This window comes from Manis pentadactyla, chromosome 13, assembly GCF_030020395.1.
Source record: "Manis pentadactyla isolate mManPen7 chromosome 13, mManPen7.hap1, whole genome shotgun sequence".
NCBI lineage: Eukaryota > Metazoa > Chordata > Mammalia > Pholidota > Manidae > Manis > Manis pentadactyla.
The window spans coordinates 71027421-71042403 of NC_080031.1; the positions used below are offsets into that span (position 1 = coordinate 71027421).

Genomic DNA, 14983 nt, shown 5'->3' on the forward strand with positions numbered 1-14983 from the left:
AAGAATGAAATATAGGGGAAAAATACTGCTATTTTTGTAACCAAATCCTAGGTGAACAATAATTTCTATTAGTGAAACATCACTTTATCCAGATTGCATTATTTCTCAGGTAAATAGGAGAATTTCTTGTCTGTGAAGAGCTAGTTTGTATTTGTTTACTAGTTAGGAAGTTCACTCTTTATTTTGTGAAGCTTCAGAATCTTAGTTTGCTTCACCTAAGTCCTATTTATCTGACAATTTCTAAATAAGTAATGGCATCTGAGCTATCACTGCTCAAATTCATATTAAATGTACCTTCTCACCATTTCCTGCAGCTTTCTGGAAATACACTAAATTTACTCAATGATATCATATCTCATTTGCCCCACAAACCTTAAACTCTAATGAAACTGATGAAACTCTGGGGAGGAATTAGGCACTTGCCTGACATTAGACCACTGTCCATTATAAACTAGACCAGATTCCAGACCTACCTATGTTCCTGGATAGAGAGAACAGCGGTGTTGAATGAGATAACAGGCATCAGAAAGACAGCATTGCTGGTGGGAGGGGAGGTACTTTGTGTCATTTCCTTTCAAATGTCAGAAATCCACGGCCCATGGTGCTGCTGAAGCCTGTTCTTGTCTCTTCTTAGGACAGGCAAACTTATCTGACCCCCGCCCCCCTCCAAGTCAGGTAATGTAGAAAGAAGCTGGTGTGGGAGGGAAGGGGAAGCCAGCCAGATGGTGGAGGCATGGAGATAAGGATGGTCGGGTGAGTGTGAGTGTAGGTGTGCAAATTAGCTTTTCTTACCTCACCAAGAGCCAGTGGTAGACAGATGACTGCACCCTTAATACTACCCTTTTTTAATCCAGCAGGCAGTAGTGGTTGATTTTGTGGTTTTGCAGAATGCATGTACTTTTTTCCTTTTCAAAAGGTGGAAGTGGTGGAGGGACGTACAAAGGGAAAAATCTAGATTTAAATATTGTATCTAAGAAAAATTGATCTTATGTCCTTCCATCTTTTGCAAGGTGTCCCATTAACTAGGTGCCCATTCATACTTTGACAATACTAATGGAAATTTCTATTCCTTCTATTAAAAAAGTCAATCCAAATTAATCAAACTATGCCTGAATATCTAAAAACAAAAACCAAAGAAATGATAAAAACTGACTATGAAATCCAAACTCAACAACCATAGTATCTCATTGGCTTACAGATAATGGTAAAAAGATTCAGCAGAGCACATGTCAGAAGTACTAACATAGGTCCTTCCTTGCACATCCTGTCAGTTTCTGTGGGGTGGGGACTGTGTCTTGATTATTTCATAATTTCTCTAGAGCTGGCTATTGTGGTATTCACTGAAAGTTTGTTAAAAGGAATCAAGTTAAAGTAAGTTGATCGCTACATATACTATTTAATATTTGTGTAGTTACTGACTCTTTGTCAAAATAAACAGCGAGCACATCAAAGCAGAATGGTTAACATTTTGAAAACTCAGTGTTGTAACAGGCACTGATTTTTCTCAGTACTGCTCTCATGCTTTATATGCTAAATTAAATAGTACCTTTCCAAATGGGGAAGTAAAGATTCTAATATCTATTTTTGAAGAGGAAAAGAAAGGAATAAATATTTCCTGAGCACTCACTAGGTACAAGATATATTTTACATGTATTAGTGTATTCAATCCTTTCAACATCCCTGTACATAGTTCTTTCTCTGGTTTTTACAGGTGAGAAATGAGGGTTCACTCATGTTAAGTAACTTGCTAGACGTCACATAGTGTGTGACTGAGCAGGATTCACACCTGGGTATTCCTGAATACCCTGCACTGTCCTGCCTTTATGCTACCTGAATGCTGCTATCTCTATTGGTCCCCCAGTTTCAGTTTTATTTTCTAGTGATTGGATAAATCAGCACACTCCACCTTTAAAGTATTCTTCATGCTTTTTCTCATCTCCAGTCCCAGTGGCAGACGTAGATCAGACACCAAGATCATCAACTGCTTAATCTCCTACACTCAAATCATTTTTTGAGCTTTAAAAGAAATAGGAAGGGAAATAGTGTATTGCTGGTGATCCACAAGAGTATAAAATCTGATCCTAATATGCAATTCTGTAATCTGCTTCTACCAAACTTCCAAACCTTGTCATTCACACTGTGCTTGCTAATATGTGACACGTGTGTCTTATTCTTGTATTTGATATGTATCCTATTGGATGAACATCTTTTAGATCGATCAACATGTCTGATGTTAACCAAATTGGGCCATCTGATATACCTGTGGGGCAGGTGATGTATCTATGGTTCTTGTTCTCATTGCTTAGCACACCACACTCAATTTTTTAAATATTCATCTTTAATCAAATGGTTGATTTCCTCTTGTGCCTTCATCAGTAATCATGATCAAGTTTGCTGCAAGCATTTGAGATGACATAGTAAACCTGAAACTGAAATAGGCTGCAGTTATTTAAAGAGAAAAGGTCTTACATGTTATGTACTGTATTTGGTTCTATTTTATCAACAATAGTCACTAAGATAAACATTACAGATCAGACTCTTATTTTCAGACAACAGTAACATAAAATAGTAAGTTTTTCAAATGGAATTCTTACAAAGTCTTTTAAGTAATTGTTTTGAGAATTTTAAAAAGTATCTCTTGACTCATGTCTACCAGCGGGCTTTGCTCAAACAAAGTATGTAGAAGTATCTCTTAGATAAGGAAGACTAGTTATTGGAAATGACTGATGGGTGAAGGGTCAGGGTACTTAAGTTGTCCATGGTTGTCTACCACTCTACTTAAATGTGAGGGCCTGTGGACAGAAAAGTGAGAGCATTTCACCATCTACAGTGTCTGCCTGGGACATTCTGCTACCTTGAAGAATCTTAAGATTTGGTTGAAATGATAGACCAAAAAGCAATATGCTAACTTCCAAATGACTACTATAGAGGATAAAGCCACAGGGGCTCATGGGAGGAATGACACCTTGATTATTTTGCGGGGAAGCTTTACTTTTAAAAGTAAAAATGTAGGACTCACCTCTGTGACTTTCCTTTCTCCTCTGACAACTGAGGCCTCTTTTCTCCATCTCTTACTTTGAGATAAACTCAACTGAAATTCCTTAATGGAAGCACACAGTAAATGAAAAAAACCTGAGAGGTTAAGATTAGAGAAATGAAACCAATTTCTTTTAAATGACAATGGGTTTTTGAAAATCTTGTGAAACAGTTGATTCAGGTTACCACAGGGTGATTTTTTTCAAGCAAATGTCACAATGACGAGACTTTTCTGCAGTCACGGCTATCACGGCTTGTCTGATCTAGTTACTTCTGGTATGTAACTGTATACACACTTACATGGTTCTGGGGGTAGCTCAGGAGCCCCCGTGAGACCAGGGGCAGGAACAATGTGCTGTATTTTCTCTGTGTTCTCCATGGCAGTGTCTTATAACTTTATCATCCATGATCTCTTCTGATAAACCCAAAATTCTCATCTGCCCCCAAAATCTGTAAAGCCCCTTAGGAACAGGAGGCTCTCTGTCTTTCCCCACCACAGCCAGTCGAGAATCACAGCTTTTACAAAGCCTGTCTGGTTAAGGAGACTTAGTCAAACTTTTAAATATGTACTACTAAAGCCATAGGTAATTTTTTTGCTTTCCGAATATAAAATATAAAATTATATATTAAATATCCTTTATCAGTCACAATGCTACCTCATGTTCTGCTAACTCCCCTTTTCTCCTCTTCATCTCCGTTGCGCTTTTTGAGTTAAGCTTGTGACACGTCTTCAGTTGTTTAGAAACTTGCTATGTTATTGAAAGATTTTAGGTCCCTGGATTAAGAGAGATCAGTATTTGTATCTGATCAATAGAAGGCTCAGTGCCCAAATACATAATCTGATAAAATAAAATGACAGTAGTAGTGAAAAACAATTTCATAGGTAGAAACTATTGTTTTAGATTTCTTTCTTTTTTATTAGGTGCTTAGTTTGTAGTGTTCACATTCCAGTCTTCCCAAGACAAAAATGGCAGCAGTTTTCGTCACTGGGTTTCACCCTTAACACCTCAAATACATCTTTTAAATCTGATCAAGCCCAGTTTAAAAAAAAAAGGCTGTATATGATTTCTAACACCTAAAAAAATTACACAGGTTTTATAGCATGGGTGTGAAAAATGAAGAGTCCACAGAAAACTTTAGAGGTCAGGCAATAAACAAGGTGGAAACTATCTACTTACAGAAAATAAAGAAGTTTCAAAGTATATTTTGTGAGTTTTTAAAGCTAATCTAGAAGAGAACAGAATGTTTTCATTTATTTTTTTGTGATAAGATCTACATAAAGTGAAATGATCAGATCTTGTGTACAATTTCATGAGCTCTGATAACTGTATTTATTCAAGTACCCATAACCCTATCATTTCAGAAAGTTCCTTAACAACCAGTTCCGATTTCTTTCACATTGATTACACCTACTTGTTCTTGAATTTCCTGTAGCTGAATCATATAAAATGTACTCTTTCTATTGCTGCACATAATGCTCATGAAATTCATACATGTTGGTGCATGTATCTGTAGTTCATTCTTTTTAATTATCTAATAGTACATATACCATGATTTATTTGTCTGTTCTGTTGATGGGCATTTGGACTGTTTCCAGTTTGGGCTGTTATCAATAAAGCTACTCTGATCTTCTTGTACAAGTCTTTTAGTAGAAATGCTTTCATTTGTTTGGGGAGTAGAATTTCTGGACTAGAGGGTAGGTGAATTTTTAGCTTTATAAGGAACAAACACTTTCTGAAGTGGTTGTTACCATTTTAACACTCCCATCAGCAATATATGAAAGATTCAATTGCTTTATTACTCAACATATTTTAGTAAATCAGAGAGATCCCTATTTACTTTTCAATGTCTTCTGTCTCTCTTCAGGGACTTTAACAGAATCTTTTTGGTAATGTTAAATTGCAAGTATGTGGGTGTCCGAATTCCAGATATTTCTTGCCCAGTTTCTAATATGCATTCTCAACATAAACAAGTAGAAGCATTTACACAGCATACAGTCATCTCATTTTTTTATTGGATAGTTCTGTCTCTGAAAAACTTGTGTAAGGCTAATTTTTTGTAAATCAAGTCACTTACTGAGATAAGTTTCCCCTATTTTAATGTTCAGTTCAAATCCTCTTTTTCCATGATGTCCTCTCTTGTCCTGGCCTCAAGAGATTTCTTCATTCTCTAAATTTTAGCAGTCCCAGTGATCAAATGTGACTCCTTTGGGCCTTTATCATGCATGACTTGATTGATTAACCTATTTATCTGCATGTATACATTTCATTTTCGCACAAATATATTCCATACTCAGTATCTTTATTGAGAGAATGAACCACATTTCATACTTAAAAAAAACAAACCACATACTTTAAAAAAATCTTTCATAGGATGCAGTGTAGTTCCTTGCATGCAGGATTTACTGAATAAAATTTCTGACTCAATTGGTTTTCTATTTTTGTTTTGCTTTCAGCAAGGCATAACTGTTATGGTTTGGCTTAAATAATTACTTGTTTTAATTCTATGGCAATTTCTTCAATTTTCCATTTTTCTTGACTAATGAAAGCCAGGCCTAAAGTTAAGATTGACTAGAATCTGCTTCCCAGACTTCCCTATTTCCTAGTTTAAAGCATTCCCCACACAATGTGGTTTGAAATAAAAAACATGCCATAAGGAGATTAGGGATTCCATCTGGGGTTCCCTTTAATTCTCCCCTGGGGCTGTGGATTGCCATTTACAGGCCTCCACAGAGTACTGGATCCATTTGTCAGTCCCTGGAGGTTGACATTCTTTGAAGCCCAGCTCACAGATCATCTGTCTTCAAGCAGTTGACTCCTCTTGGATGCAGAGGCCTGTCTCGTCCTTGGGGTACCTACACTAGGCTGTTCATGCCTCCTTTTCAGTGCCTGGTACTGTGAAGCAAAACTTATTTTTATGTATGTTTGTCCACAATTGGCTATGACTTTTCAGGTATTCTAAACCTTTAAGGGTTTCTATTTTAACATTTTTTAAAACATGCAAATCTCCGGAGAGGTTTCAGCTGGGGAAAAGACTAATCTTATGGCATTCTACATAACAGGGCTGGAAGTAGAACCATTAATAAGGACACTATCATCACTCAGAGCGCCCAAAGCTCACAGATGAGAAGCAGCCCCGTGACTTTCACTAATGTTTATGTACATGACTTGATTAATATTTAAAGAACATCTTGGTCTCATTTTTGCCACTGTTAAGGTAACTGACCTGTAATTACAGACAAGTTCCTAATGCGTTGTGAGGTGGCTTTTTAGGTTATTGTTAAGGGTGAGTGAGGCTTTGCAGTCATTTGAAACCGTCTGGTTTCAAGGGCAGTCCTGTCCCAGCTAGGCAGCCTTAAGGAAATTCATTTATAAAAAGGATGAATTTTCAAATGGAAATAATCCAATTCTCCTATTACAGAGCAGCTGTGTGGATGGATAACCCACGAAAAACCCAGTGCAGGGCACAGAGCTAATTCCAACAAATGTCAGCCTAAAAGTTAAAAACTTTTCAAAGGGATTAATCGACATTCTATTAGGAATAGTTGCCAATTACAATTTAGGTGGTCCTTTTTAAAAGGAAAAAGTCATTTCTACCTAAATTTTCACTACTTCAGGTTTGGCTGCATCGTATTTTAGTGAAGGATGACAACAGCTTGTGCTATGTACTTCAGTCACATTTTAATGATATCAATTGTGAGGTGGTTTTGATTTTATAAACCCCTAATTTGTTAAAAAATACACAGATCATGGACCGATCACCAGTACTGGTAGCAAATGATTTAATGACAGGGCTCCTGCTTTTTCTGGGGTCTTTATCTGTCGGTTTGCAGACCCGAGCACGTCAACTTGGCAGGGAGGAAGTGCTCTGACAACACCGGTTTCCATCTGAGAGGAAAAAAAAGGCTTGGACAACAGCGCCGATTACGTAACCACAGCGGCCGGGCCTCCAGACCCTTCTCCGACGCCGCTCCGCCCGGCGGGTATAAGGTTACAACGCCGAGGTCGTCCCGGCCTCCGCGAGTTCTTACGGGTGGCTGCCGTTGACGTTTACATTTGAATTTCCCTGAACTGCCGGGTGTGGGCGTGGGAGCGGGCCCGCCCCGGAAATCTCCGGGCTCCTTCCCGCCAGCCGCCGGCCCGCCCCATGCAGGGGTTCCCGCGGCGCGGTGGGACGGCCCGGCGCGCGTCGGGCCCAGGGTGGCCGGGCGGGCGAGCAGCCCGAGCCGCCCCTCCCGACCGCCCTCAGCGCTTCCCCCGCCACGCCCAGCCCAGCGCGCCCGGCCGACGGTTGCTCCGGAGTAGAATTTTGAATTCACAGGCCCCGCCCCCGGGCCGCCGGGCGCGCCGCCTGCTCCCCATTGGCTGATGACGGTCAGGTGGGGCGCAGAGCGCGCTGGCCATGTTGGGGAGCGGTTGGGGAGCGGTTGCCGTGGTCTGAGCTGCCTCCTCCTCCTCCCCATGGGCCCCTCTCCCCGGCCCGCCGCGCAGCGCCGCGAGCCTGAGAGGAAGCAAAGTGCTGCGGGCGGGAGACTCGGCGGCGGCGCCGGCGGCGCCCGTGGACCCTGCTCGACCTTCCCGGTAACCCTCTCCGCGGTCTTCCCGAGTGTGTGTGCGCGTGTTTCCTTACAAAGGGCATTTTATGACTGATCGCTTCGTAGGCCTCCCCTTTTGCCCTTTGTGCTGTAACCTCTCTCCCGCCATCGCAGGTGCTGCTTCCTCCCCACGCCGGCCTCTCCGCGCGCGCTGGTCGCCGGTGTGTGCCTTCGGTCCTGCCTTCGCTCCTGCAGCGCCCCCTGCTCATTCTCCGCCGCCGATCGCCCCACTGCCCACCATGGCGACCCCCGTGCCGCCGCGGGCGGGCAGCCGCGCCAGCGGCCTTGCCACTCGGCTGAGCCCTACGCGGTTGTCGCTGCTGCAGGAGAAGGAGCTGCGCGAGCTCAGTGACCGCTGGCCGTGTACATCGACAAGGTGCGCAGCCTGGAGACGGAGAACAGCGCGCTGCAGCTACAGGTGACGGAGCGGGAGGAGGTGCGCGGCCGCGAGCTCACCGGCCTCAAGGCGCTGTACGAGACCGAGCTGGCCGACGCGCGCCGCGCCCTGGACGACACGGCCCGCGAGCGCGCCAAGCTGCAGATCGACCTGGGCAAGATCAAAGCCGAGCACGACCAGCTGCTCCTCAAGTGAGTGCTCGCCAGGCGGCCGCGTGAACTCTCCCGAGGGGCTGGGGCTGCAGCCCGAGCGGGAGGACGGGGTCAGTGCCCACGCCCTTCGGAAGGGACAGGGTGTCCGTCTCCGGGAAAGCGAAGGGATCGAGTGTTTCTTACTGGGGGGGAGGGGTCGCTGAGGGGGCTCGAGTTGCCGCGATGGCAGGACCGGCTACACCTTTCCCGATCCGGGATACCTAGCAGGACCGGGTGAGGTGCGCTCATGTGGCTGCGGAAGAGGAACACGCCCGGCTTCGGGCTCGGGACCCCGAGATCCAGAAGGGTTCTCCGGCACGGAAGCCCCACGGGTCGCTGGGGTAGGGAGGTGGCGTCTGGGCGCGTGCTTGAACGCGGGCCCTGGTTTCCGGCCAGGCCCGACCTATTTACTTTTCTTTACATAAAAAAACGTAAGGGCAAAAAGACTGCGGTAGGGTGATACCAAAATTACTTACCTCTCCTCATCACCCTCCAGAAGTTTTCTGTAAGCTCTGATTTTCGTATCCAAGCCAACCTTTACATCGAGAAGCTGCTCATAGTCATTCAGCTGCTGCTGCATCTGGTCCCTTATTTCTGCCATCTCCCTCTTGTCAGACAGCGTGTGCCGAAAGTGGTCTCTTTCTTTGGCAAGGAAGTCCTCCAACTCTTGAATCCTCTCCAAAGATGCTCTATACTTCAGATTCAAGGGAACACATTGACTTTCTAGGAACATTAGTGTAAGGCTGGAGGCACCAGAGGGAGGAGTGAGCACGCCAGACACTGGCCTGATGACGTGCCAAAATCCCCAGCTACTGCCCCCTCTCAACCTGGATAAGGTACCTTAGGCTAGCCAATCCTCCCGCCGCTGTAAATCTAAGCTCTGGCTCCCCCTACCTCCTTTAAAAACTTGCTGCCTTCCCTGCTGGGCATGACTTCTTCGGCCTGTGACTAACCAGACCGGCGAACATGGCCCGGGATTGCGTCCTATTAAACTTTTGTCTCCTTTGTAACCTCCTCGCCTGGTGGTTTTGGCTTGATTTTACCTTACAGCTGGTGCTGAAACCCAGGAGGGAGATAAGGTGTGGATTTCCGGCTGGCCACCGGCAGTTCCCATCCCTCCTTCCCTGATCTGGGACCTCCTACTCTCAGCACCTCTGACAGCGATTCAGTGAGTCCCTCCTTTCCCCCTGTCTGTTTTCCTAGTCCTGTTCCACCTGGTTCGAAATCGTAGCTATGTCCAGATTCTCCAGGCATTAAGCCTGTTTTGGTCCCGAGATAGAGGAGACATCCTCACCCAGGCTTCCAGATCTCCGGCGAAGTGCTGGACACTTCCCTGTTTCCTTTTAACCTGAGTGAGCTTGGGATGCTGAATTCGCCAGTTTAGGGGCTCTGGGAAATGGGTAACAGACATGGAGAACCAATCCTCTAAATTGGAGGCTCAGACCCCTCTGTGGTGTCTCAAATCCAATCTGGCAACCCTAGATACAGTAGAGGAGATCCATAAATGGAAGCTGGTCCGACTCTGTTCTCAGACTTGGCCCCAGTATCCTCTAGACAATCAATCTCACTGGCCCTCGGAGGGAACTTTTGATTTTAGCCTCCTCACCAACGTAACTAATTTCTGTTGCTGAACTGAGAAGTAGTCTGAAGTCCCGTGTGTTCAGGCCTTTTGAACATTGCGCTCCCTCCTAGACCTTTACGTTAAGTGTTCAACGACCCAGGTTCTCCTGGCCCGATCTCCAGTTAAAGATTGTCAGCCTCTTCCTCTGCCCAGTCCTTCCTCCTTTTCAGATCCACTGGAGGACCTTGGTTGCCGGCCTCTCTCAGCTCGCGATCCCCTCCCCCTCACCTGCATTGCTGCCATCTTTAAGTTCTTTGCCCTCACACGTGCTGCTGCCATCTTAAAGTCCTACATTCTCAACCATGCTGTCTTCCTGCTCATCTCTTCTGGCGGCTGCACCACAATGGTTTACAATAGCCCACTTCTCAGTGTTCACTGAAAATTAAAGTTCCTAATGGTTTTAAGGTCTAATTAAAGCTACTTAAAGAAGAATACATCTCTACTTGCTAAAAAAAGATGTGTGTTTTAGTAAGAGAAAGTATGAACAATAGAAATTCGTTTTGTTGAGGGTAAAAGAAGGTAATTGTTCTAAAGTACAGCTATTTATTTAAAGAGGGAGATCACTGAATGTAAAAGGAAAGTTGTAGAAAGCTTGTGGAAGAATTTAATGTGGTCATGCTACATAAAATTAAATGAGTCTCCATATCAAGTACACAGCAAAATTATAATTTTGTTTTCAGTTAAAAAGACAAAGTTTTCTTAACTGTTAGTCTGCTCTTAATATTGAAAGATTGCAAAAGGTTCTCTAATTGTTTTATCAAAGCAGTTTCTCTTACTTAAAGTCTCAATGGGTTGAGTATTTAAGATAATGAGATCTTAATGTGAAAAGGACCAAAAGCTAAGCTTTGCTAATAACTGTAACCTTCTGTATTTGCCTTTAAAATCTTTTATTGTCATTCTAGTTAAGTAGATAAGTATTGTTTCATAGTGACTTATGATTCTATTTAGACAAATGACTTAAGAAACTTTAATAGCTTCCCAAAATCAAATTCAAAAAGGTGCTTTTACCTCTAGTTAACTCCGATATATTCCAGAGAGCCCCTGGAACATGTCAGAGGAATTTTTTCTCATTAGAGAAAGTATTTGGCCAATTTGGCTTTTTTTTTTCTCATTAGGGAAAGTATTTGGCCAATTTGGCTTATTTATCTGATATAAAATTACCTGCTTAATTACCTAGAAAGCACTGTCAAAGGGAATGATGCTAAACTTTGTTACTGAATGTTTTGTGTTACAGAAATATCCGAATTTCCTTGTCAGCTGTCTTACAGTAAGCTCTCATCAGATCTTTAACCATTGTCATTTGTAAGTCTTTCCTCATTTATAGTCACTGTTTTATTACTCCTAAACTAGTAAAGAACTAGATTTCACCAGAACAAGTATTAGTTACATGAGACTTAAGTTAAAAAGGCAGAAGAGGGACCCCAAACTCCACTCTGACCTGGTAACCATGGCCTTTAAAGTCTTTAATACCTGTGATGGAGAACATGAAAGGAGGACAGTGTCCTGAACTTGAGCCTTTGCGGCAGCCCTGTGGCCAGCAAGACGGGTCTCATCACACCAAAGATTGGACCAGAGCTCGTGAGCCTCCGGTGCGGCCAAGAAGGCCACTGGGCAAAGAGATGCCCCAACCTGACCAATAAGCCGACCAAACCCTGCCTAGATTGCGGTAAGAGAGGTCATTGGAAAGTAGTGCCTGGTTGGGGAAGGTCATACCCCCACAACAGAGTCTCGTGGGAGGCAGGTCCCCCTGAGGGACTCCCCTCTGAACCTGCTGAGCTTACTCAACGACTGGAGCTGCCTGGACTCCAACACCCCTATCACCCTTGCTGAGCCCAGGGCCACACTGGGGGTAGCAGGTAAGTCTATCTCCTTTGTGTGAACCTGACAATGCCTTCTGAGGTCTGCCTTATAGCGGAATCCTTTCCCAAATTCAAGGCATGTATGAGTGAGCTCTCCTGAATGAATTTTCAGGTGACTATTAAGTAGCTTCTTGCTTGCAAAACATGTCCCACACTGCATACATTGGGACTGTTTTGCTTATAGGGTCTGGGTCTCTCTCTGGGACTGTTTTGCTTATAGGGTCTGGGACTCTCTCTGGGACTGTTTTGCTTATAGGGTCTGGGACTCTCTGGGACTGTTTTGCTTATAGGGTCTGGGACTTTCTCTGTGACTGTTTTGCTTATAGGGTCTGGGACTGAGGGGCCCTTCCCTGCTGGAGCTCTTAGCTGCCTCTCCTAGAGAAGGGCTCTGATCATGGACAGGTGCTAGGCAATCCCAGGGCAGCTGCTCTGCGAGGGTTCCCAGTGGATTTTTCAGCTGTTTGGAGCGTTTGGGTAAATTGAGCCCATTTCCACCTATCACAGAGCCATGGACTCCTGGTATCCCTTCCTTGGAGTCCTGGAATTTCCTCTCCCATGGCTCTTGATGCCCTTCATGCATGGGGGCTACCTACTCTGTTTTACCTTCCTTTCATGGGTGTTTACATCCTTCCCAGGTCTCGGTTGTGAGTGTCATGGGAATCCTCTCTAAGCCTCTAGAGACAGGTCCGGTAGCCTGCATGTTTGAGAGCCATCCTCTTACCCACTCATTTCTAGTCATCCCATCCTGTCCCATCCCTTTGTTAGGGAGGGATCTACTCTCCAAGCTTGGTGCCTCTATCTCCCTGCCTCTTAGTCATCCCCAACCAAGCTCACTGATCATCTTAGCCAACATAAGTTGTAGCCCTGAGGCCTCCACAGACCCTCCTGTACCGTCGACCGGCGTTAACCTGATAGTCTGCGACACCTCTACTGTAGTGTCGAGCCATCATGCTCCGGTCCCATCTGCCTCAAAGACCCATCCTCCTCTCCTTCTAGACCCTGATTTCCTATTTCCCAAGCCCATCTCAAGGGCATCCAACCTATCCTTAACCATCTTCTTTCCCAAAGGCTTCTGGTACCAACTAATTCTCCCTGTAACACTCCAATCCTTCCAGTCAAGAAGCCATCGGGGGCCTACCAGCTTGTTCAAGACCTGCGGATAATCAATGAGGCTGTAGTCCCTCTTCACCCAGTCGTCCCTAACCCTTAAACTCTTACCGCAGGTTCCCCCGGACACCTCTCCTACCTACCTTACTTCTCGCTCCTAAGAAAGATACCCCCTTGTCCCACCCAATGCTTGTCTTTCCATTCTTTTGTCCAGGCTATGAACAAACCTCAGTCTGTCTCCCATTGTCCGGACAACAGTATTGGACAGGGCAAAGCCTGGGTGATCATGCTAGATATATCTGTCCTGAGAGACGATGACAACATATCTGCTAGAACCTTCAGCCACTGATAGGTCGGACAGTAGAAGTGCACAAGACCATGTGGGTACATCAGTACTCGCCCCTTCCCTCCAAGCTGCCTCTGGCCTCCCACCAGCCTCAACCCTACCCACGCCGCCCCTCCTCAGCCGGAAGTAGCCAGATCGAGTCAGCGCCCATTATAACCAAAAGGCTGGAATGTAAGGCTGGAGGCACCAGAGGGAGGAGTGAGCATGTCGGACACCGGCCTGATGACGTGCCAAAATCCCCAGCTACTGCCCACTCCCAACCAGGAAAAGGTGCCTTAGGCTAGCCAATCCTCCCGCCGCTGTAAATCTAAGCTCTGGCTCCCCCTACCTCCTTTAAAAACTCACTGCCTGCCCTGCTGGGTGCAACTTCTCCGGCCTGTGACTAACCAGACTGGCAAACATTGCCCGGGATTGCATCCTATTAAACTTTTGTCACCTTTGTAGCCTCCTCGCCTGGTTATTTTGGTTCGATTTTACCTTACAATTAGCATAGGTAGCTATTTTAAACTATTTCCTGGGCTGGAAAACAAATAGAACTCTAAGCAAACTCGAACATAGAATTCAAAGGATTTTTACTTTAAGAAATTAGAAATCACAATACCTCCAATACAAAATACAGACCTCAAGACAGTTTTGGCTTATAGAAGACTAAAAAAAGATGTCCATGAGTCCACTATTAAGTACCATAAATGTGCATGTAATTTTTCTGTATTTGAACAAATACAACAAATTTTTAAGCTGTGATTTTAGTAAAAGTCAAGTCTGGCTCCCCTATAAGCCTTTTAGCTTTAAAGTATAAACAACAAAACTAAACTAAAAAATAGGAAACTAATTCATTGACAAAAGAAACCTAAAAATGGAGGAAAGTATGCTTGAGAGAACTGCTAGAAGTATTCAGAAACTGAAGAGAAGGGATCTGGTTACCCCTCAGGCTGCTGTGCTCTCTCATCCTCAGCTGGCACACAGACTATACAGTATGGTGTGGTCCATAAATATTGTAAATATAGAAACTTTATATTTGGTAATTTAAAAATGAGAAATCACACACCTTACACCAGAAAGTTCATCTTAGCAACCTTGTTGCTCACAAGGTGATTATTCTGTAATTTTCCAAGATAGAATTCATCTTAGTAGCCTCAGAAAATGACAAAGGTTATCAGCTCATAAAGACTGCTGGACAGTGTAGGCCCTCAGAGTCACAAGGAGCGGCATTAGAGCAGGAGAAAATATTGTGCAAAAAACCAAATCTGTATGGCTAAAGATAAAAAAGAGCTCCATATTGTGCAGAGACACTAGCCTCAAGTTAGTAAATTTATTTCAAGCATGTAGAGGTTAAAAGTTTTGAAATTGCTTTACACATACACGGGTTAAACAACTTAAGTAGATGGGAGGGTAGAAACCAGATTTTTTAGTCTCAAGAGAAAGTTACAGATAAGCAAGAAGGAAACCTAAAAGAAACGCTGTGGTAGGGGGTTAGCATCACACATCTGCATGAACTCCTGTTCAGCTTAACATAAACACACACAGAGATAGTTCCAGTAAGTGTGCCAACATAGGTTAACACAACTATATACATTACCCAGCTCTGTCCACAAGGGGGCCCAGAAGCAGTGACCAGGTACCAACAGACATTCAGGGTGCTTGGCCCACTGGTTCAGGCAGTGGTGATAGGCATAGCGCCCGGGAAGCAGGAAACAGCTTTTTCCTACCCCAAGGCACCAATACCACTCCCTTGCAACCCCCAACATTGCTTCAGGGGCTGAGCAGCTCCAGAGAGTAGAGCTTCTGGATTTTAGAGGGTGCCATATACAAATATGGAATGCCAAAGGAAC

The 14983-nt window shown here is 44.4% G+C and overlaps 1 protein-coding gene and 1 long non-coding RNA gene across 7 annotated transcripts in view; one reads left to right on the forward strand and one right to left on the reverse strand.

The window, feature by feature from the left end:
• Positions 1-2265: 2265 nt before the first annotated feature.
• On the reverse strand, positions 2266-8968 carry LOC130680157 (uncharacterized). Its single transcript, XR_008993216.1, has 3 exons — positions 8695-8968; positions 3020-3100; positions 2266-2429 (listed from the first exon to the last, which is right to left on the reverse strand). It is a non-coding gene; the product is annotated as an uncharacterized LOC130680157 (long non-coding RNA).
• LOC130680156 (uncharacterized) overlaps positions 7032-14983 on the forward strand; it is a 78060-nt gene continuing 70108 nt past the window's right edge. Inside the window, exons 1-3 of one of the 6 annotated variants that reach the window (XM_057490371.1) lie at positions 7035-7641; positions 7745-8218; positions 13020-13594. In XM_057490371.1, coding sequence (XP_057346354.1) covers positions 7404-7641; positions 7745-8052 — 546 coding nt within the window. In that variant the 5' untranslated portion in view covers positions 7035-7403 and the 3' untranslated portion in view covers positions 8053-8218; positions 13020-13594. Of the gene's footprint in view, positions 8219-11073; positions 13595-14983 lie in introns of those variants that run through there. The other 5 variants (XR_008993214.1, XR_008993215.1, XR_008993213.1 and 2 more) reach the window with 5 other exon arrangements.